Source organism: Hyperolius riggenbachi, chromosome 2, assembly GCF_040937935.1.
Source record: "Hyperolius riggenbachi isolate aHypRig1 chromosome 2, aHypRig1.pri, whole genome shotgun sequence".
NCBI classification, from domain to species: Eukaryota; Metazoa; Chordata; class Amphibia; order Anura; family Hyperoliidae; genus Hyperolius; species Hyperolius riggenbachi.
The window spans coordinates 230,940,214-230,963,839 of NC_090647.1; the positions used below are offsets into that span (position 1 = coordinate 230,940,214).

At 45.3% G+C, this 23,626-nt stretch overlaps 2 protein-coding genes across 8 annotated transcripts in view; one reads left to right on the forward strand and one right to left on the reverse strand.

Moving 5' to 3' along the window:
- PDCL3 (phosducin like 3) overlaps nt 1-15,070 on the reverse strand; it is a 34,310-nt gene extending 19,240 nt beyond the window's left edge. Inside the window, exons 1-2 of one of the 2 annotated variants that reach the window (XM_068268305.1) lie at nt 14,986-15,070; nt 4,275-4,362 (exon numbers count right to left, since the gene is read on the reverse strand). In XM_068268305.1, the coding sequence (XP_068124406.1) occupies nt 4,275-4,280 (6 nt within the window). In that variant the 5' untranslated portion in view covers nt 4,281-4,362; nt 14,986-15,070. Of the gene's footprint in view, nt 1-4,274; nt 4,363-13,745; nt 13,855-14,985 lie in introns of those variants that run through there. The other variant, XM_068268304.1, reaches the window with a different exon arrangement.
- Nucleotides 15,071-15,684: 614 nt separating this feature from the next.
- Nucleotides 15,685-23,626, forward strand: part of CCDC138 (coiled-coil domain containing 138) — a 75,932-nt gene continuing 67,990 nt past the window's right edge. For 2 of the 6 annotated variants that reach the window (XM_068268293.1, XM_068268298.1), the window contains exons 1-4: nt 15,841-16,250; nt 16,391-16,555; nt 20,612-20,730; nt 20,922-21,100. In XM_068268293.1, the coding sequence (XP_068124394.1) occupies nt 16,437-16,555; nt 20,612-20,730; nt 20,922-21,100 (417 nt within the window). In that variant the 5' untranslated portion in view covers nt 15,841-16,250; nt 16,391-16,436. Of the gene's footprint in view, nt 15,770-15,838; nt 16,251-16,390; nt 16,556-20,611; nt 20,731-20,921; nt 21,101-23,626 lie in introns of those variants that run through there. The other 4 variants (XM_068268295.1, XM_068268297.1, XM_068268296.1 and 1 more) reach the window with 4 other exon arrangements.

The following is a 23,626-nucleotide window of genomic DNA, read 5'->3' on the forward strand; positions in this document are numbered from 1 at the left end:
TCAGGATAGTTAAAGATATGGCCTTCCCAGTAATAACATCGATGTGAAAGTTGGACGATAAATAATGCCATCTTTTGAATTGTGGGTTTGGGGAAAACTACTGAGAGTTCCCTGAAATGTCAGAAGATTTAACCAGTCAATACTGCCAGAAATAAGGCCAGAGTGTTCACAGGAAGGGCTTATAATTCAAACAAATATTTTGGTCACATCACGAGAACGGATTCTTTGAAGAAATCTGTGATGGTTGGAAAAATTGAGGACTAAAGAAGAAAAGGCTAAGATGGATAGACCGCATATGTGAAGCTATGAACATGCCTATGCAATAGCTGAAAGCATTGACTGAAAGACACCTCTGGTGTGCTAAAGCACATATGGTCACAAAAAGTTGGAGCCAACTAAACAAATGAGAGGAGAGATGCGTCCCCTGAGCTTGTTTAGAGATCCAGGCATGCTGGATAGGTTAAAAGGACAGCCGGAAGTGTGAGGAATATGAAGACTGACATTTATTTTATTTTTTTAAATAATGCAAATTGCCTGGCTGTCCTGCTGGTCCTCTGCCTCTTATACTTTAGGCTACAGACCCTAAACAAGCATGTAGATCAGGTACTCTGACTTAAAGCGGAACTGAAAAAAAAAAAAAGGGAGTTTCACTTACCTGGGGCTTCTGCCAGCCCCTTGCAGCCGTCCTGTCCCACGCCGGTGGTACAGGACAACTCAGCAACTGCACGCCCTGGACCACGTGTATCATTCTCTGCAATAGCCTCTTGTGCTATTAGCGCAGGACACTATTGTGGGCAGGAAAGATACGCGTGGCTTGCTGTCGACTTACAAGTCGATGGTACGATAGTACCGAAAGTAGCTAGCGGCGGGAGAACGAAGGATCATGGAGGACCAGCGCAGGACAGGAAGGCTGCAAGGGGCTGGCAGATGCCCCAGGTTTTCTTTTTTTATTTCAGTTCGGCTTTAAGTCTGTCTAGATTACCCACATGCTTGTTTTAAGTGTGCGATTCAGCCACTACTGCAGCCAAAAGGTAGCCACAAAATCTAGCGACAATAGGCAGATTTGACCAAGAGACAAATCTCTGTCGAATCTGAGTAGAGTGAGATCTGTCAGCTGCCCATGCACCGCAATTTCATGCTGAATTCAACCTGAAAACAGCCTTGAGACGACGCATCCGCGGCTTCACCTGCCCGAAGCTGTCCCCGCTAAAGTCCAATGTGCCCCACCAGCGGTGTATATACAGCTAATGGAGTGGCGGATCCAGAAGACAGACGGGAACTGTGATACAGGACGGGTCAGTGTTCTCCCCAGGCTCTTTTAGCCGGGTGGTCCACCAGGCTAGTTTTGGCGAGCACCCGGCTGTCATCAGCTCACCTCCTGCTCTGCTGTAAGCAGAATGATGCAGAGAAGCACCCTGCCCTGCATTCTCTCATCTTGCCCCACCCGGCTAATTTTCATGCCACCCGGCTGGAAAAAATTTCTGGGGAGGACACTGTGGGTAATGTATAAATGCACACATACATGTACATTTATACACTAGGGGGAACAGGGGCGGACTAGGCCAATTCGGGGTTCGGCCTGCAGTGTATGGGCAGCTGACAGATCTCTCTCCGAACAGATTTTATCAGAGAGAGATTTGTCTCGTGGTCAAATCTGCCCATCATCACCTCATGTATGGCTACCTTGCATCCAATGACATTTATTTATGTTTGCAGACCAATGCATCTCCTCCTGTGCATGAGGGTTTTACCATTAAAAGGTCTCCCAAACTGCCTTAGGGCCAGTTCACACTGGTGAAATGGATGAGATTTAACTGGGCATCAGTTTTTAATCCATGACCCTCAGTTTGGTGGAACAGACCGAATTGATCCATTTTTACGATGCAATGTGAACAGATCCAATTAACAAGAGGCATTCACATCTGCTAAACGGACCGTTTCTATGCCAGTGTGAACCGGGCATTAGTATTATGTACTTGAAAACCTAAAGGTACCCATGCATGACTATTTGCAGCATTGATGTCCGGCAGATTTGATCTAGCACCTCAGAGACTTGGATAGTGTGCAGCCACAAATCTGCATTCTTGAGCTCTCCGACAACATCAGCGGTGCTTACACAGCTAAACTCACCCTCCATCAATATCGGCATGTCCTAATTATGATAATTACAAGGCACCGCTATAGCCGCATCTAACACTGCAGTCTATACAGCGCTAATTTTACCACAGCACTGCCAGTATCTGGTTCCGCCTTAAAGAGGAACTTCAATGAAAATAATGTAATAAAAGAAAGTGTTTCATTTTTACAATAATTATGTATAAATGATTTAGTCAGTGTTTGCCCATTGTAAAATATTTCCTCTCCCTGATTTACATTCTGACACTTATCACATGGTGACATTTTTACTGCTGGCAGGTGATGTCAGTGAAAGGAGATGCTGCTTGCTTTTTTTGGCAGTTGGAAACAGCTGTAAACAGCTATTTCCCACAATGCAATGAGGTTCACAGACAGGAAACTGTCAGGACCATGGTCCTGACATCACACTGTAAGAGGGGTTTTGCCACAATATTAGCCATACAGACCCCCCTGATGATCCGTTTGAGAAAAGGAAAAGATTTCTCATGAGAAAGGTGGTATTAGCTACTGATTGGGATGAAGTTCAATTCTTGGTTTCTCTTTAACCATTTACCGACATCCTAACGTATTAAAACGTCATGCTTACCGCTATTAACGGCAACATGACGTTTTAATACGTCGCGCATTCCCGCCGCTGCTACCGCCGTGTGTGCGCGCCGCTACCGCCGCTGTTTCCGTCGGGATCCCGTGCTGAGTGATTGGGAAAGAGGACCGAACGGTCCTCTACCCAATCGCAGTGCCTGGAGTGAATGGACGTGACCGCGAACAGCGGCTACGTCCATTCACATAAACAGGAAATGTAACGGTACTTATCCGTTAGCCGGGCGCATCCTCTAGGTGGCGACAAAACTCCACCAGAGTTACATCTTTCCCTACTATCCATGTCGGCATGGAGGGGGAATAGTAATTAGCGCCACCTGCCGGATGCGCCCAGCTAACGGATAAGTACCAATGTAACAATTAAATAAAGTGTGTAAAAAAAAAAGTGAACACTTCCTATAACGAGTGTTCACTAGCGCCATCTTGTGGCCAAAAAGTATATTACATCTACAAAATACATACATTTTCAAGTACATACACTTCATTAATAAAATTACACTTCCACCCCCCCCCCCCCCCCCAAAAAAAAAAACACTTGTAAAAAAAAAAAAATCAGTTTAAAAAAAAAAAAAATTAGTTGCCTTAGGGAGTTTTTTTAATCTATATTTTATGGGGGAAAATTAATTTTAATTACATAGGGGCTTGTAATTATGGCCAGAACAAAACAAACAGAACAGAAAAATAACACTTATATTTCAAAATAATATACTGTCGCCATACATTGTGATAGGGACATAATTTAAACAGTTTAATAATTGGGACAACTGGGCAAATAAAACGTGTTTGTTTTATCCACAGGAGAATGTTTAATTTTAAAACTATAATGGCTGAAAACTGAGAAAAAATTTTTTTTCCTTTTTTTCTGTTTTTCTCATTAAAACTCATTTAGAATAAAAAAAATTCTTAGCAAAATGTACTATCCACAGAAAGCCTAATTGGTGGCGAAAAAAAAACGAGGTATAGATCATTTTCTTGTGATAAGTAGTAATAAAGTTATTAGGGAATAAAAGGGAGGAGCACTGACAACTGAAAATTGCTCTGGTCCGTTAGGATAAAAACCCTTGGGGGTGAACTGGTTAAGAGATGTGATAAAAAAAGTGACAAAAATCTCTCTACAAATTCAATAACCAGAATTATCGGGAGTTGAATTAGAACTCTGCACAAGGTTATTAAGAATCAGCACTGTAATGATTAATTACTGACAATTTGATTAATCAGCTGTCAGATAATAATTACCTTACTGAATTTGATTAGTACTGTGCAAAGTTACAAAAAATCCCTGCTAATTACAGTCACTGACTGAACAGCAAAATGAAAGGGAAAAAAGTCAAATATTAAACATATATCTAATCTCTATTCAAATATAATCTGATTCGAATATCAGGGGTTGCACTTAAAACCCACTATTTTTAACAAGTTGACCACCACTGTACACTGGTTACGAGCATGTAATATACAGCTTCCCCTTCCGACATAATAATCAACACAGTCTATCTATGCAATGATAGAAACAGGGAGCGGTCTTCCCGTCTTATTACCTGCATCTTGTTTGGTCCGGAGCAGAGCTAGTACCGCACACTTCCGTATGGTAACGACACCTATCGTCAAGCTCAACGTTTACCGCTTCTGAAATAATTTCAACCGAAAATTATATGTATAAACGTATACTTTCAGCAGCGGATCAAGCACGCTGTCTACTCATGGGGGAAGATATTATTTGCCACACCAGGCATTACTTCCGGCAGACTACCATATCCATATAAGGAAGCACATTACAGCGTACAGTGAATTGCCAGCAGTGTGTGATGGGAGCAGCTGGGCTGCCTGTGCCATGTGTTAGGCATCCCCCGGCATCTCTTCTGACATGAACGCTCTTTACTCCTCCCATTGGTGGACACTAATACAGCGTGAACAGTGCTGATTATGGTTGATGATGATGATAATAATAATAATTATTATTGTTTGTTGCTTGTTGTTATTATGTGATCACTTCTAATTATTATTTTATCACTATTATTCAATTTAAATCAATGCTGATCGTCATTTTTTACACTACAACCAATCAATGCTTATTATTATTACTTTTATATAATTAACTGAATATTATTACATATTGATCATCAGTTAAATTATCACTATTTAATAGCATTGCTATAAATGTCCCCAAGAAGAACTTTATGCATGATGACTACTTGTTAAATATAGCTATAACAAACATGATTCTCATCTCCTGTTTATCCATTGATTTATTTTGTTCATTGTAATGTTGATTGTTGGAAGCGTACATGAAATAAAGGCACCTTTTAAAAAAGGGTGCGGTGGACTGCCGCTAGTAGATAATCGATACAATTAGTGATGTTCTGTTGTATTCCAGCAAACTTAAACCAATCTCAAACAGAACCCTTTCTCTACAAAATGCCTGACCACCCCCACCCCACCACCCCCACCGTTGGTGCATAAATCCAGGCACCCCACTCAATGCCTAATCCTAAAATTCCCCTGGTGGTTCCTAAAACTAAGACCCCCCCCCCCCCCCCCCCCACAGTGGTTCCTAACCTTCCCCCCCTCCCGGGTGCGCCTAAACCTACCCCCCTAAACCTTAACTCCCCTCTGCCACAAGATGCGGCAAGGAAGCACACTACGCAATACCACAATTAGGATTTGTACAAGCCCCCTGCACCTGGGATGCTATCAGGCGCTAAAATGTACTGTCATTGGCTTTTAACACCATTTGTCCGAACATCATGTACGACAACCTGGTACAAATCGGTGTCGACCCCAATCTGTGCTCCTGTTTCAAAGATTTCCTTACCAACAGGTCGCAGTTAGTCAGGATTGGCGGCTGCTCTTCCAGTGCCAGAACCACCAACACTGGCGCCCCGCAAGGGTGTGTGCTGTCCCCGATTCTCTTCTCACTGTACACAAATAGCTGCATCTCATCTGCTGACTCTGTCAAGGTCATCTAGTTTGCCGACAATACCACCATACTAGGCCTCAGACGGAAATGATGAGCATGAATATCGCAAGGAGATTGAGCGAATCCTCAGGTGGTGCAAGGAAAATAAACTTGTATTAAATACGGCGAAAACTGTGGAACTAATTGTGGACTTCAGAAGAAACGCTCCGTCTCCCAATCCGGTCTCCATTGATGGCACTGAGGTCTCCAGGGTACACAGCGCTCGGTTCCTTGGCACCACCATCACGGACAACCTGAAGTGGGACGTGAACTCCTCTGTAACTCAAAAGAAAGCCAGAGCTAATGATCCAGTGGCGGACATACGGCCGTGCCGCCGCACGAGGGCCCCTGAAGTTCCGTTGCTTCAGGGGCCCATTAAGTATTGCTGTTTTTTTTTATTATTATTAATTTTTTTTTCCTGGGGGGCCCCGACTCCTATCCTCCCCCCCTCACCTCGGGCCCCCCCCCTCATGCGGCGGGAGAGCGGCAAATACAGGAAGTCTCCGGGCAGGCGCTAGAGGCTCAGCGGCCGCTTGGTCTCCGATGTCTCCAACTCTATATACTGCTCGCTACTAAACCAGGAAGTAGCGAGCAGTATACAAAGTTGGAGACATGGGAGACCAAGTGGCTGAGCCTCTAGCGCCTGCTGGAGCCCCGGTGACTTCCTGTATTTGCCGCTCTCCCGCCGCGCATACCGGGAGGGGGGCCCCGAGGTGAGGGGGGAGGATAGGAGTCGGGTCCCCCACCCGGATAGCTACCCACCCACCCGGCTACCTACCTACCCGGCTACCTAACCACCTACCCACCCGGCTACCTACCCACCCACCAGGCTTCCTACCTACCTACCCACCCGGCTACCTACCCACCCACCCGGCTACCTACCTACCTACCCACCCGGCTACCTACCTAACCACCCACCCGGCTACCTACCTACCTACCGGGCTAGTTACCAACCCACCAGGCTACCTAACCACCCGGCTACCTACCCACCCACCTACCTACCCACCTGGCTACCTACCCACCCACCTGGCTACCTACCCACCTAACAGGCTACCTACCCACCCACCCGGCTACCTACCTACCCACCCGGCTACCTACCTACCCACCCACCAGGCTACCTACCTAAAGCCCCACCAGGCTACCTACCTACCCACCCGGCTACCTACCTACCCACCCGGCTACCTAACCACCCACCCGGCTGCCTAACCACCCACCCGGCTACCTACCCACCCACCAGGCTACCTACCCACCGGCTACCTACCTAACCACCCACCCACCCGGCTATCTACCTATCTACCGGGCTAGTTACCAACCCACTAGACTACCTAACCACCCGGCTACCTACCCACCCACCTACCTACCTGGCTACATACCCACCCACCAGGCTACCTACCCACCCACCAGGCTACCTACCCACCCGGCTAAGGGCTACCTACCCACCCACCAGGCTGCCTACCTACCCACCCACCAGGCTAACTACCTACCCACCCACCCACCCGGCTACCTACCTAACCACCCACCCACCTGGCTACCTACCTACCTACGGGGCTAGTTACCAAGCCACCCACCAGACTACCTAACCACCCGGCTACCTACCCACCCACCTACCTACCCACCCACCTACCCACCCACCTGGCTACCTACCCACCCACCCACCAGGCTACCTACCCACCCGGCTACCTACCCACCCAGCAACCCAGCCACCCACCCGGCTACCTACCCACCCACCAGGCTACCTACCCACCCGGCTACCTACCTACCCACCCACCAGGCTGCCTACCTAAGGCTACCTATCCACCCTGCCACCCACCCACCAGGCTACCTATCCACCCAACCACCCATGGGTGCTGCGCGCCGGATGGAGGCTGGGACAGGAGGTCTGCTGCTGCAGGTGAGTAAATGTTTTTTTTTTATTTATTTATATTAGCAGGTGTATGTTCTGGGCAGGTCTGCCGACATGATTGCACGCATTTTCTGGGCAGGTCTGCCGACATGATTGCACGTATTTTCTGGGCAGGTCTGCCGACATGATTGCACGTATTTTCTGGGCAGGTCTGCCGACATGATTGCACGTATTTTCTGGGCAGGTCTGCCGACATGATTGCACGTATTTTCTGGGCATGTCTGCCGACATGATTGCACGTATTTTCTGGGCATATCTGCCGACATGATTGCACGTATTTTCTGGGCATATCTGCCGACACGATTGCATGTATTTTCTGGGCACATCTGCCGACATAATTGCACGTATTTTCTGGGCACATCTGCCGACATGATTGAATGTATTTTCTGGGCATATCTGCTCACATTATGTGTATTTTCTTGAGAAAATCTGCACAATTATGTGAATTTTCTGGGGAAAGGGTCACCAAAACTTGGGCCCACTGTCTTTGCGTTGCACTTTTCAAGGGAACCTGAGGTGAGAATAATATTGAGGCTGCCATATTTCTCTCCTTTTAAGCAATACCAGTTGCCTGGCTGCCGTGCTGGTCCTCTGCCTCTTATTCTTTCAACCATAGACCCTGAACAAGCATGCAGCAGGTCAGGGGTTTCTGACAACATTGTCAGAACTGAGAAGATTAGCTGCATGCTTGTTGCTGGTGTAATTCAGTTTATTACTACAGCCAAATAGATCAGCAGGGCCGCCAGGCAACTAGTATTGTTTAAAAGGAAATAAATATGGCAGCCTCCATATCACTCTCACCCCAGGCTCACTTTAAATTACAGTTAGCTCCGCCCTCATCCGGTCATTGCCACGCCCATTTTTTTGCCGCAGCGCGCAAAGGGCCCACAATTGAAATTTTGCACAGGGGCCCACTGCTGGCTGTGTCCGCCACTGTAATGATCAGCTTCTACTCTGCCACCATTGAGTCTGTCCTTTGCTCCTCCATCATCGTCTGGTACTCCAGGGCCAACGCAAGGGACAAGCAGAAACTCCAGAGGGTAATCAGTGCTGCTGAGAAGATCATAGGGTCACCCCTGCCACCCCTGGACATCCTTCATTCAGCTAGAATGAGGTCCAGGGCAAACAAGATCACTCAAGACCCCTCTCACCCGGGCAGTTGCTTCTTCGACCCCCTTCCCCTAGGCCGCCGCTATAGGTCTATTCTCACCAAAACCACCAGGCATAAAAACACCTTCTTTCCCCAAGTGGTTGTCCTACTCAACTCATGCACTACCAACTGACACTCCCTAATAATCCCAGCAAAAAACTGTCTCTAGCTTGCCGTGCTGCACCACATGCCACCATACAACGTCTGTTCTGATCGACGTGCTGCTGCTGCCTGTCAAATTGACGTCAGGGTGCCCCAAGAGCTAAGATCTTTTCGCTCTACCTGCTGTACTGTCTGTAATATTGCTGCTGTGACTGTCTGTGTAACCATTATCTGTGTAGCGATTATTTACCTGCCTCAGTATCTGTACCATCTGTACCTTGCTGATGTAGTGTGCCAATTGCCGTTTGTCCACAAAAAATTCTGGGTACGGTGCCCGTCGTACTTGGCGAATAAAGTTGATTCTGATTCTAACCAGACGCCCCCTGGTGCCGAAATTTACCTTACTTGCCGCAAATCACGGCTTATATAATGGCCACAATGTCTGGCAAAGAAGGTAAATTTGCGGGAGCTGCCATGCGCCAATGCCAATCGTGGCTTTTACAATAGGCGCCTATGACAGCGCTGTTTTTTTTCAGTGAGGGCTCCTGCGCCCTCCTGATTTGTTATTGGAACACAAATCTGCAACTATGTTTACATGTTCCTCTGTTTCAGTGTGTTATGAATCCTCGACCCTTATTTGTTGGTGCACAATATCCCATGCAAAAAACTCTCCTTTCCTTGTAGCTTATTGAATGTCCATTCGCAGAACGCTTGGGTGCACAATCAAGGAGGCATGAAGACAGGACAGAGCATGGGCCGTAGCTGTGATTGAGCCCAGTCAAAGCTTTTAAAGAGGGGTGACAGCAGCTCAAGGGAGGCCAATGAAACTGACGGGCCATGAAGATTAAAAAAAGTCTAGAATAAGCCCCATGTATGGCAACATCATGGGTTCTTCAGTTCAGGTGTGCTTAAAGTAAACCTCCAGACTAAAAATCTACTCAGCAGAACTGAAAAAGCTTGGTGTTTCTTCAACAGTTTCACAGCATCGGAACTTTGTTTTTCTTACCAAAGCATCATTTTTAGCTGCATTTTTAACTAAGCTCCACCCATCAAAGAAAAAAAGCCCAGGCTTTTTTTCCCTGATGCTGTGCAGAGCATGATGGGATTTCCTATGTTGTTGTTCACGTTGCCTAGCAAATGGGAGAAGTTCTCAGGACACAGGACAGTTGGAACTGTGTCTCATGCTCCCTGTCACCTCCTTTCAACCAAAAAGATGGCTGCCCTCATGAAATCAAACATTTGCCTGTTCTTTTAAAACAGTGTGGGTAAGAGATTATATTACCTATCTATTTTAATTAACATAACTAATGTAACTCAATGACAGTATGTTTGTTTAGGCTGGAGTTCCTCTTTAAGGCTACATTACCACTAGGATGCCGTGTCCATTTCGCATTGGATTCAGCACCCAAAGTGATGTGAAATGCAACACCTATGAAATGCAACAGATATGGGAATTCAGATGCGATGTCTGAAAAAAATGCAGCTATTTTTTCCCCTGCATGCGAATCGGAAGCAGCCTATTAATTTCAATAGACTGCAATTCGGCATCCGAATTCACTACAGTGGAAATGTAGCCTTTAACATAAGTGGGAATTTAGCCTAATGGTGAATGCTAATAATCCAATCTTTTTAGCCCAATCGTACCATTCCTATGTAATATAAGGGAACTGCCTAAATAATGAATTCAATATATTCACTCGATTTACAGTTATACTACATACATTTGGTAAAATTGGATGAAAAAGATTGTATCATTAGTGGCCACCTTGAGGGCCCCTACACACTGGGGCAATAAAAGTCTATGGTGGAGTTCACACTCCCCACGTTGTGGTACTCTGTGGCGGAAGTGCCCTATGTAACGCAAGCACATACCTACGTTACCGTGCAGCTCCTGTTATCACCTACAGGGGACCGGAAGTCATGTAAGTCTACGGTAAAGCAGTGTTTTAAAGAAAAATTGGTGGCAAACGCTCATGTGCGGAAGCATATTTTTTTTAAAATACGATTACATGCGCTTCCATATTCCCGAAACAGGAAGTGACCGCAAACGAGCGCCACTTCCTGTTTGGATCTCGACCAGACGGGGATTATGGCATACTAACGCAATAATCCTCAAAGGCCTGTTTCTAATCTACAGTGTGAAGCTGGCCTAAGGATCTGTTCAAACTATGACACTACCCTGCATTTAGATGGAAACGGCATCAATCTCAAAAACAGATATATCAAAGATTTTCAATGGGCTGTTTCCCAATATTCTGTTTTTATCGTGTCCACTGCACTCTGTAATGGACAAACCCCAATCTGAAGAATGATACACACCTGTAATGGACCCCAGAGAAGTGGAGTTTATCTGAACAATGAGGATATTTTCCTGCTCTGGCTGGAATGAGCATAGTGTGAACTGAGCATAATTCACAAGTACATACAAGCGCATTCTATGTTATCCCAAAAGCATTTCTTAGTTCACATTATATGCACTGTCCTGCATTTTGACAGAGTCAGTAGTGGACACAAAATGGATAAAGACTGCAAACTCTTCCATACATACTTTAGCATGTTCCTGTATGGTATAATCTTGTCTTTCACATTCCTCTTCTTTTATTTCCTCTATTTCTGCAAGCAGATCTCTAAAATACCTCCTCCATCTAACAAACTCACCTAGTCGGCTTTCCAGCGATGGGTCTGACACATGTAGGTCTTGGCTTCAAACAGCTTCCTTCTCAGGCTGGCACAGTATCCCCTGTGGCCAAACATGATTCAACGTTCTTCTACTGTACATGGGTGTGTGTGGCCACGCATCCATTCCGTTCAGCAGCACTGCTAGCAGCCGAAGAACATCTGATAATTAAGTGTGTAGCCAACTGGCCACTGTTCTTTTCTTTGGGAGCCTATGAGCAGCTGGGACTTGTAGTCCCACCTGATTGGTTCCTGCCCCAATAAAGTTCTGCCTCAGTCCAGTTCTCTGTTGCCCGTGATATTGTTTTATTATCAGTGTGCTACTCTAATAGGTGTGATTATCAGAATGCCTTGGGTACGACCTTAGCCTAACCTTTGAACTTGTATTCATTGCTGCCTTGCTTGTGTACCCTGACCCGACTTTGTCTAGCTCTAGGATTCCGTGAACCTCTGACCTCCCATTTATGACCCTGGCCTGAATTGGACTGTCTCCTTGCTTAACTTTTGGTACTGTGCTACTTTCTGATATTAGCATTGCTGGCTCTGAATGCCAGACTACCCCTTGTCTGTTTCATCTAGTTGGGTTCTAGTGGTACTTATGTCTTTTTGGCCTCAATCCCTATGTCTTGTGCACTTAAGGCCTGGGTGTAACTGAGTACTGGGATGATGCGTTAAGTCAGATGAGCAGGGACATGTCACATAGTGTTGGTAGGTTGGGGCTGAATAAAGGCAGGACATATACTAGGTCTAACACTCCATCTTAGCATGAATTCTGATACATGTGTGAGGATTGTACCTTCTTATTCTTCATGTTTTAGAGGGCATATTTTTCCCTTCATTGTTATATGTCATCCTTGAGGTAAGCCAACTTTTATTTTGTTCTTAATGTTTTTATTGAGATTTATTACATCTGGGCATCTCTTCCCCCCTTGTATTGTCTACCCTCCTCTGGAGGGCGGCATCCAGCCAATTTCACAGAGCTGATGGATCCCTCCTTTTTTTCCACAAGAGAGCGATCATATCTGAAGAGAGACCATAAAACCTGAATTGAGACTTTTTTCCCACATACAGTGGCTTGCAAAAGTATTCGGCCCCCTTGAAGTTTTCCACATTTTGTCACATTACTGCCACAAACATGCATCAATTTTATTGTAATTCCAAAAGACCAATACAAAGTGGTGTACATGTGAGAAGTGGAACGAAAATCATACATCATTCCAAACATTTTTTACAAATAAATGACTGCAAAGTGGGGTGTGCATAATTATTCGCCCCCCCCTGAGTCAATACTTTGTAGAACCACCTTTTGCTGCAATTACAGCTGCCAGACTTTTAGGGTATGTCTCTACCAGCTTTGTACATCTAGAGACTGAAATCCTTGCCCATTCTTCTTTGCAAAACAGCTCCAGCTCAGTCAGATTAGATGGACAGCGTTTGTGAACAGCAGTTTTCAGATCTTGCCACAGATTCTCGATTGGATTTAGATCTGGACTTTGACTGGGCCATTCTAACACATAGATATGTTTTGTTTTAAACCATTTCATTGTTGCCCTGGCTTTATGTTTAGGGTCATTGTCCTGCTGGAAGGTGAACCTCCGCCCCAGTCTCAAGTCTTTTGCAGTCTCCAAGAGGTTTGCTTCCAGGTTTTCCCTTTATTTGGCTCCATCCATCTTCCCATCAACTCTGACCAGCTTGCCTGTCCCTGCTGAAAGGGGGCCGAATAATTATGCACACACCACTTTGCAGTTATTTATTTGTAAAAAATGTTTGGAATCATGTATGATTTTCGTTCCACTTCTCATGTGTACACCACTTTGTGTTGGTCTTTCACGTGGAATTCCAATAAAATTGATTCATGTTTGTGGAAGTAATATGACAAAATGTGGAAAACTTCAAGGGGGCCGAATACTTTTGCAACCCACTGTACCATAGTGGTTGGTTGCTAATCAAGCAACCCAATTATGTGAGTACCTTTACAGTACATACAACACTATCTGGGTTCTTGTTGTTCCTGTGTTTGCTTTTGAAGGTACTGATTCATGTCATTCAGACAGGTCCACCTGAAATCTCTGCCAGCCTCCCTAGAGACTGAGAGTCAACGAATAGGCTGTGTATGATCTGAAAGGAAATTATCATACAGCTACATCCAGATGAGTAAGTAGAATGAATTGGTCCTTGCAGCAAAACCTTGATCTACATTGTAGACCCCCAATTGTCCCTACCTGTCAGGAGAAGTGGCAGCAGGCAGCTGCATGGAAGAAGAGTAGGTAATGCAGGTGAAATAATCACTCCTCAGCTGTGCTTGCATTTCATAAGCAGACCTGAACTCAGAACGTCCTCTCTGCTCTAAATGATACGCAGCATAATAACCTTTAAACAAAAAATAATTTCTTTGTTACACCTGATACAAATTCTAAAATAAATCTGCACTGTTTCTACTTCCTGATTTATGAAAACAGACATAGGGCTCTATTCTCAAAGACTTCCTGCATGTGGTAAAGTACATGCGGGAAGTTTGCACCCAAAATACCGTCAAGTTGGAATTCTCAAAGTGTTCCGCATGTTTTTTCCGCATGCGGAAAAAGTGTGGTAAAAGTGCGGGATTCATAAAGTCGGTATTTTCCGCAATAAAAGATCAATTCTCAAAAATGTTCAGGCGCATCATTTCGTCGTTAATTACCGATTTTTTATCACCTACAAGTAGTAGGTGATATATTCAGCATCCCATTGACTTTAATGAAGTGTGGAGGCTTAAGGGCTGTGCTTGCTGGACTTTAACTTTTTTTTTTAAACACTTTTTCATGCGACCTTTTTACCGCATCATTCCCGCATGAATAATGGCTGTTTCCGCATCTTTTTTTCCCGCATGCGGAAAATATTAGTGAATGTGGAAAAAATGCGGAGTTTACCGCTGGCGGGAATATAGCGGTAAAATTTTGCGGAAAATTTGGCTCTTTGAGAATAGAGCCCATAGTGTTAACAGCCTGTGCTTTCAAATGGCCTTATCTGCCATAGGCAGTCATGTGACATGGGAGAGATAAGATTATAACTTGTGATTAGACACAAATGAGGGGGAATTAAACAGGCAATACCTAGGTGTCACCGCAGGGGCTGCTCCCCTGGTAGTTATGCTTCTTGAATGAGGGCAGCACTGCAATGGAAATCAATGCAGTCAGGCAGGGGCAGCTCAGGCTAAGGACCAGTAATGCTCCAGGATGGGATTTCAGTCCTTCTATTAGAACATGTTGACTAGCATATTTTTAAACTAAAAAATAGGGACACCCGCTCCTTCCACACTTATAGTCACACCTCCACCAAACTCCTAGACATGTACACTATTAAGAATTAATAAGCAAAATACATATTTAATAAATCAATCTACATGGTACTCTCTGTTGAAAGGATCTGTAGTACTGAACTGAAAATAAAAAGTTAAAATAAACATACACAGGTCATACTTACTTCCCATGTAGTCTGCTCATCAATCTCTTTCTCCTGTCCTGCGTCCTGTTTGTTTACTGTGATCAATGGAATCCTCAGTCCTCCGATTTGAAAATGGCCAATACCCCATATAACAGCTTCCTGGTCAGCACACTGTTAGGCCTGGAACCCACTGAAAACCGCAAACGCAAAACGCAACCGCTAGCGTTTTGTCTGAGCGGTTTGCAAGCGGATTCATGCGCGTTTTGGGTTGTGTTTTGCAACATTGTATTTTTTTCCCAGCGGGTGCCTAGCGTTTTGCGTTTTGCGTTTTTATCCTGATTGGTCCTGTGAATTATTTTTAATTTTGTTACAGTGTGCTGAACCGCAAAACGCTAGCAAAACCGCTCAGTTTAGGTTTTGCTGAGCGTTTCTGCTAGCGTTTCAATACTTTACATTGAAGCGCTAACGCTCCCAAAATGCTGCAGGTCCTGCGTTTGCGTTTCTGGGAAACGCAAACGCTCCTGTGGAAGTTGCCCCATCCATTAACATTAGCCCAGCGTTTTGGCAAACTGCTAGCGTATCGCAGTGCTGCCAAAACGCTGCCAAAAGCGCTCCTGTGGGTTCCAGCCCTTAAACTGTAATATCGCCCACTTGAACCATAGGGAAACATGGACATTGCCTTGCACATTCAGTTGTAACTGACAGCAGCTGATATATAACTGACAGCAACTGGTATATTTCAGTTCTAACAAAATCTTGTCAGAACTGGAAGGGATCACTGTAAGAAGAAAATGGTGAGTTTCTGAGAGGAACTGATTACTCGGTAAGTATGTAATATTCATTTGCAGCTACATCATGTATTTAAATAATTTTACTCAGTTCAGGTTCCCTGAAATTGGGACACATAGGGAAGAACAAGAAACCGCGGATTTGGTGGTAAAAGAGGAACAGTCCCTAGGGAAAAGAGACAGTAATTTGGAATTACCAACATCAGCTCCTACAATACATTCTCTTTCTCTGACAGTAGAATGGGTCTGTTGACAGTTTGGCATCGTGACGTAGTGAGTGTGCTGCCTGCTCTTCAGTCGCACATTGCTGATGTCAGGGAAGAAACGGATTGATTTGCATGGTAGAAAGCGCTGTACAGTGTGCAGAGGACGCGGATAGGCTGCTTATGGATCAGCTGCGGAGTATTGTCAGTGCTATATTATTAATCTGTAAGAGGCTCAGCGTTATATAGAGGTGCCCTGTGAAGAAGCTCGTCTTTTCTTCGCTGTGTTTCCTGTAATACACTCCGCACAGAGGTGAGGATGGATTTCCATGTCACGCTATTTTGTATGAAAACGGGTTCATTTAGAGATGACTGCCTTGTGTATTGTTTTTATTATATGTTGTAATCAGTACTGACTCTAATATGAAACGTGTTATTTTTTTTTTTCTGCAGGTGCCATTCATTTTCTTTTGCTTGCCTTCGCAGTTACTGGAGTTAGATGGCAGAATCTAGGATGCTGATGTCACCAGTCTCACGTTCAGCTGTGACTGTCGGTGATAAGAAACATTTCAATAAAGCCCTCAAAGAGATGCTGAGGACTATTCAGAATCCTGACTGGTAAGAAAAAAAAATGACACTGTACGAAAAGCACATCTGTTCTCTCCATTTTTTGCATATGAAATACTGAATAGTAATTTCATCAATTTTTGTTTTTTTTACCATCCTAACTGCTACCTAGTAGAAAACCTCAGATGTTTATGCCAGCTGAATTTACATCTCAGGACCCAATGGACTCAGTTTTGGTGCCCCAAACTTTCAAACTCCATAAATCCCAGCCTGAACACAGGTGCGCCCCAGGTGTACTGGCTGCCCCTGTTCTCTGTCCTGCCGTCACCTCTCCCACTTCCTCACCACTACCAACACCATGTGTGGCTATCTTTAGGGACAACCCACTGCTCTCTGGATATACAGCTCCCATGGTGATTTTAATTGAAACTCTTTAGACGTTTGAAAACCAAAAAATATGCTTCCTTTGCACTGTAAAGCTCAATTCCAATTTGCGATTTATCACTAGATGGTGGCGACACAAGACAAAAAGTGCAGCATGCAGGCATTTTTTAATGGCATCAAAAATTGGAATCGCATGTAAAAGCAAAACGAAATTGGAATCAGATATAAAACTTGATTCAGTAAGCTGCACTGCTTTAGGCTGCCTATCACAGGCAGGCTATTGGGCCAATCAAAGAGCCAGGATCACGTCCTACAAAGACACTGGACCTGACGAGTCTCAGGGCAGGATGAGTGGAGCTACCGTTATTAGCAAGGAGCATGGGTAAGGTACCAGCACACACTTCCCTGCACTACCACACGTAGCGTGCTCACAACTTGCACTCCTCACATTAAGTTGCACTACTTTAGCAGCAAAGCTTAATGAATCAAGCCCATAGTGTAAAATAGGCCTTATAGTGAACCTAAAGCAAAGCGAAAATAAAGAAATAGACACTTGCCTATGTAGAGGGAAGGCTGTGGTTAGCATGGAGCCTTCCCGGTCCTTGGTCCATCTCTTTGTTCCAATGCCATGTACCAGTGCAGTAGCAAGAAAAGCCTTCGCGTCACTGCAGCCAGAACACCTGATTCACATTTTAACTGCAACAAATGTGGTAAGAAGTGCTTGGCTGCTATCGACTTGGCAACAATCATCTGAAAAGCAGTGGTGGCCGATGATGTAAGGATTGATGTTTTTAACATGTGAATGTCGGGTTTTATCAGAGTCTGTGATAACTTTTGTAGTTGTTGGCTAAGGATGCAATTACATTTCTGTACATACACAAGATTACTGTAAGGGTCGGTTCACGATTGTTTAACCACTTAAGGACCGGGCTTGTTTGCGCAGATCTGTGCTGCGTGGGCTCTCCAGCCCGCAGCACAGATCAGCAAGCAGCCAGGGTGACCAGACTTCCCCCGCCCCCTTTTTTTCCCCACTAGTCAGATGTCCTGCTGGGGGGGGGTCTGATCACGGCCGGCTATTTTCGATCAGTGGGGGCGGCTCCTCAAAGCCCCCCCTTCCGCAGCGATTTTCCGCCTCCTTCCCCTTCCTTCCCCCCCCCTCCTATGGGCGGCACAGGACGGCGATCCGTCATGCGCCGCCTCTGATAGGCTTCAGCCTATCAGATGCCGGCAAACCCCGGCTAATCAGAGGCCGGAGATCGCTGATCTCCTTCGTGGTGCTGCTGCGCAGCTGCGCCATATGATGTAAACAGCGTGGATTTCTTCCCCGCGTGTTTACATTTAGCCTGCGAGCTGCGATCGGAGGCTGGCAGGCTGTTCACGGAGACACCCTCTGTGAACTGACATGGAACGGCCGCATGGAAACACCACTGCGACCTGCGTCCGCCTATCGGCCGACGTTGGTCGTTAGGTGGTTAAAAAACCATATCCGTGGCTCCGCTTTTCGGCCCGGATCAAAACCGGAGCCACAGATACCAATGTTTAAAATAACTGCAGTCTTCACACACTTTAAAAAACGGATCCATTTTGAAAAACTGAACAGAGAGTCCAGATTTGCAGGTTTTTTACGGCCCCCGAATACATGGAGGATTATTATTATTATTATTATATTCATAAAGCGCCAACATATTACGCAGCGTTGGACATTAATTTAGGTTACAGACAATATTTAGGGGTCATATACAGCAATATGACAATACAGAAATACAAGAAAACCAGATCACACAGCACAGTAGGAGTACAAGGTAATGCTTAGTCAGTCTTCGGATGGGAGCATGGAGATTAGGCAAGTTAGGTTCACTCAACTGCATAGCATGGGTTTACAGTAATGGAGGTGCATGATCAAGTAGGACACAAAAGGAGGAGGACCCTGGCCAAAGGCTTACAATCTAGAGGGAGAGGTAGGGACACGAGAGGTAGGGGACCAGAGTTCAGCTGTGGGTTTAGAGCAATTGTGAGTGGTGGTAGGCCAGAGTGAAAAGGTGTGTTTTGAGGGCCTTCTTGAAGGTGTTGAAGGAGGGGGCTGCCCTAATGGGTGGAGGTAGGGAGTTCCATAGTGTTGGAGCGGCTCTTGAGAAGTCCTGGAAGCGTGCATGGGACTGGGTGATGCGGGGGACGGTCAGGCGAAGTTCATTGGAGGAGCGAAGTGAGCGGCTTGGTGTGTATCTCTGAGTAAGATCAGAAATGTAGGTTGGACAGGATTTGTGGACGGATTTGTAGGTCAGACACAATATCTTGAATCTGATTCTGGACTGGATAGGAAGCCAGTGGAGGGATTCACGGAGGGGAGCCGCCCTGGTGGAGCGATGGGAGGAGTGGAGAATTCTGGCTGCCACATTCATGATGGACTGCAGTGGGGCTATTCGGGTCATAGGGAGACCAGACAGAAGGGCATTGCAGTAGTCGAGGTGGGAAATCATGAGGGCATGGATGAGGAGTTTGGTGGTGGCAGAGGTCAGGAAAGGGCGAATCTTACAGATGTTACGAAGGTGGAAGTTGCATGACTGTGTGAGGTTTTGGATGTGGGGCGTGAAGGAGAGTGCGGAGTCCAGGGTAACACGCAGACAGCGGGCTTGAGAGGTAGGGCGAATGGTAGTGTGGTTAACAGTGACCTGCACATCTGGGAGGTCCAGGGATGACCGGGGTGGGAAGATCATAAATTCCGTTTTGTCTAGATTTAGTTTCAGGAATCTAGCGGACATCCAGGAGGAGATGGCAGATAGGCAGGAGGAGACCACACAAAAACAGATCTCCCTCTACACAGAGAACTTTTGCACACAAAACAGAGGCAAAAACAGATTGCCTACTGCCTGCTCCTCCCCTCAACATCATCTCTTATCCAACAGAAACACACATGAAGAAAGGACATACATTTAAACGGACTGGAAACGTATGCTACAAAAGGACAACATTTAGAAAAACTGATCCGTTTGAAACGGATCCGAACTGCAACTGAACAAATGTGGACCGAGCCTAAGAACAATTTGTGAGGACATAGCATAATAGCATTGCTATTATTATGACATGTCTGATGCAACGGACTAATCTGAACATGGTGTTCATGCTGTAGATAGTGAAAGCACATGCACTTTCACAATCCATGGCACAAACCAATCGTGGTGGCGCACGAATGAAATCGCGCCAGAAGACTTCGGCGCAGGATACAGCCGATATGTGGCTTATCCTGCTGCTGCACAAGTCCCGGCGGTGTTAATTACTATTCCCCCTCCAGGTCCACATGGATGGTGGGGAATGATGTAATGATGTAATTCGGCTTAAAGCTATTGTTGGTGGCAGAATTACAGTGTTTTAAAAGTAACTTCAGCTCCGTCTTCTGACTGCGCCAAATTTACTCTCTGTGCGCCGCTATAGCACATATAATCCCTATTCTGGTCTACGGTGGCGCCAGCTGCGCCCAAATCTCCTGGGCTCTAATCAGGGTGTGCATCCAGTCTTATTCACTGCATGATAAGATCTATTGCAAAATGTAAACACGTTGGAGTGTCTCTCCCCCCCCCCCCCCAGTGCATGCCAGAAATAAATAATAGTCTCTATAAATGCATACTACTTTTCTAACTATGGCTGAGTTAGGTCTACAGGAAGGCTGTATGCAGTATATATTTCTATGGCTGGAACCTGTTTCATTGTTTTATCCCTGTTTTCCAGCAGGGAAGATAGGATAGATAATGCCTATGACTTAAGTCAGCTGGAGACTGCGGAAGACCACAGTTATGAAGAAACTTGTCCTATTCAGGATTTCTGTGCTGACTTTTTCACGGACACAGGTAAAAGCCCTGATACTTAATCATAATTTATCAGAAAGAATTACCTATCAACGTCAAGTTTGATACCGTAATGCCTACTACCATATTGTAAAGTTTGTTATACACTTTGTAACTTCTAGAAACTCATAAATGCTAAAAAATAGATATTGATTTGTGATAGACTTTTTATTTATTTGTTGTTTCTTTTACAGATTTTTCATTTCCTTATACGTCACTCTACCCTTTTACTAATACATCTCAGGAAACAAGCAGCCATCCTGCTGTGAAGCTGAATACAAGGAAACCTCGTTTTGCAAAGCGCTCAAGTGTTTCAACCTCTGAAGTTCGTGATATTTATGAAGAGCTGTTCGATATTGACAAGGAATTGCAGGTAATACATTAATCGCATGTTACAGTATAAGGACAGTTTTGCTGTCTTAAAATTATAGATTTGAGATGCACTCTAATTTTTGATTTGTTTCTTGCCTAGGTCTCCTATAATTTCCTAAGTCAGTGATGTCGAACCTTTTAGAGGTGGAGTGCCCAAACTGCAAACTAAAACTTACTTCTTTAGTGCCAACCTGGCAATTTTAGACTCCTTTCACACGGGAGGCTGAACCACTCGCTTTTTGGGCAGTTCAGGCTACCAGTCGCGAGTGCCTTTCAGCTGCAATTACATGGAGGCCGAATGGCAACATTTATTATTTGGCAGAAAACCATTACATATTGCTGACTCCATGTAGGAGGGTGGGGCCTTTTCACTACCTGTACTGAGCACTAGCAAGCACCCAGCCTAGGCATGGGAATAGCTGGCAGGAGGATAAAGGGATCTGGTGTCAGTTGGAAGTCGCTATTGCTTCATGGCCGAGACTGTCTTGAATGGCAGCCTTGGCTGAGAATCATCTAGCATGTAGCTTTTGCACAGCCGTACATACTAATTAGTATCAGATGGAATTATGCTGCAATCCAGACTTCACCCAACTACAATAAAAACTGATTTATAGCGCTGTATTATTAATTATTCTAGTGCAAAAAAGAACGCATAATAAAATTGTTAGGAGGATTGGTACTGTACTGTACATACTGTTAATGTGAATCAAAAGCCGCCCAAAACGATGAAATATTTTTAGGGTTAAAGGGAACCTGAGGGGAGGGTTGTTTTTTGTTTTTTTGGGGTTTTTTTTACATGTAGCAATTGAGGTCTGTGCCTTTTTAGGCTGACATACCTTTGTGCTGTGGACGGTTTTTCCTGCAGCCTCTGCCGGTCCCGAATCCACCCAGTTAAATCCTAGATTTAGAAGTTGATGGTTGACAGACACAAACGGGCTGTGTTCTTCTGTCTACCCTTTCGCTGCCCATCTGTGCGCGTTCTTGTTAGAGACGCTGGACACAGCTCGGTGAGTCCAGAGCGATCAGGGACACACGCAGGAGCAGGCAGAATGAGCTGGAACATTGCAGGAGCAGGCTGTACATTTTGGAGTGCACAAGAGGACATACTGGACATGCTCAGTGCTGGAATCCACAGGTACTTACCTGTACAGCTGTGCACGAGAGATCTGTGCATGCCGCAATGCCCAGGAAGTAGTTTTAAGGTGGTCACACACCATACAATAAAATGATCCGATTTTACGGCAATTCAATAAAAACGATCGGATCTCCCAAAAAATCGAAAGCTTTTTTTCCATTCGAAAAATCTGATCGGATTTCCCGTTTTGTTCGATTTTTATCGATCCGGAATGCCAGATATTTTTCTTAAATCTTTTTAAAGATTGTATGGTGTGTGTTAGAGTGTCAATTTATTAACCACCCTGGCGTTCTGATTAAATCGCCAGGGTGGCTGCGGGAGGGTTTTTTTTAAATAAAAAAAAAACTATTTCATGCAGCCAACTGAAAGTTGGCTGCATGAAAGCCCACTAGAGGGCGCTCCGGAGGCGATCTTCCGATCGCCTCCGGCGCCCAGAATAAACAAGGAAGGCCGCAATGAGCGGCCTTCCTTGTTTCGCTTATATCGTCGCCATAGCGACGAGCGGAGTGACGTCATCGACGTCAGCCGACGTCCTGACGTCAGCCGCCTCCGATCCAGCCCTTAGCGCTGGCCGGAACTTTTTGTTCCGGCTACGCTGGGCTCAGGCGGCTAGGGTGGCCCTCTTTCGCCGCTGCTCGCGGCGAATCGCCGCAGAGCGGCGGCGATCAGGCAGCACACGCGGCTGGCAAAGTGCCGGCTGCGTGTGCTGCTTTTTATTTCGTTAAAATCGGCCCAGCAGGGCCTGAGCGGCAGCCGCTGGCGGTGTTGGACGAGCTGAGCTCGTCCAGACCGCTCAGCTGGTTAATATACACACCCTAGCAAATTTCTCAGTTTCCAATCATTTTTATCATAATTGGGGAAAAATTGGACACAGGTGTGTGTGGTACATTGGTCATATTTTTGAAATGTTACAATCAGTCAGAAAAATTGATTGCAATTCTTAAATTGAACAGATTTTTTTTAAATTGTATGGTGTGTGGCCACCTTTAGGGTCACAGCCATCTTGCTTTGAGATCAGGAGTTTAAAACATGAAAAATTGATGATAGCCGTGAAAACTGTGGTAATGAAGTCAGTGATGACTCATACTTCTGGTAATTTTTTTTTTTTAATTTTTTTTTATGTAAATAGAGAGGTTTCAGGTTTCCTTTAAGTTACTCATATCAAACTAGCAGGGCTGTGGAGTCGGTACAAAAATCTTCCGACTCCAACTCCGACTCCTCAGTTTCTGAAACCACGACTCCAACTCCAACTCTGGGTACCCAAAATTGCTCAGACTCCTTGACTCCTACTCCTTAGTCTAATACTTAACAGGGCTGTGGATTTTGTACAAAAATCATGCGACTCCCGACTCCGACTCCTCAGTTTCATAAACCACGACTCCGACTCCGGGT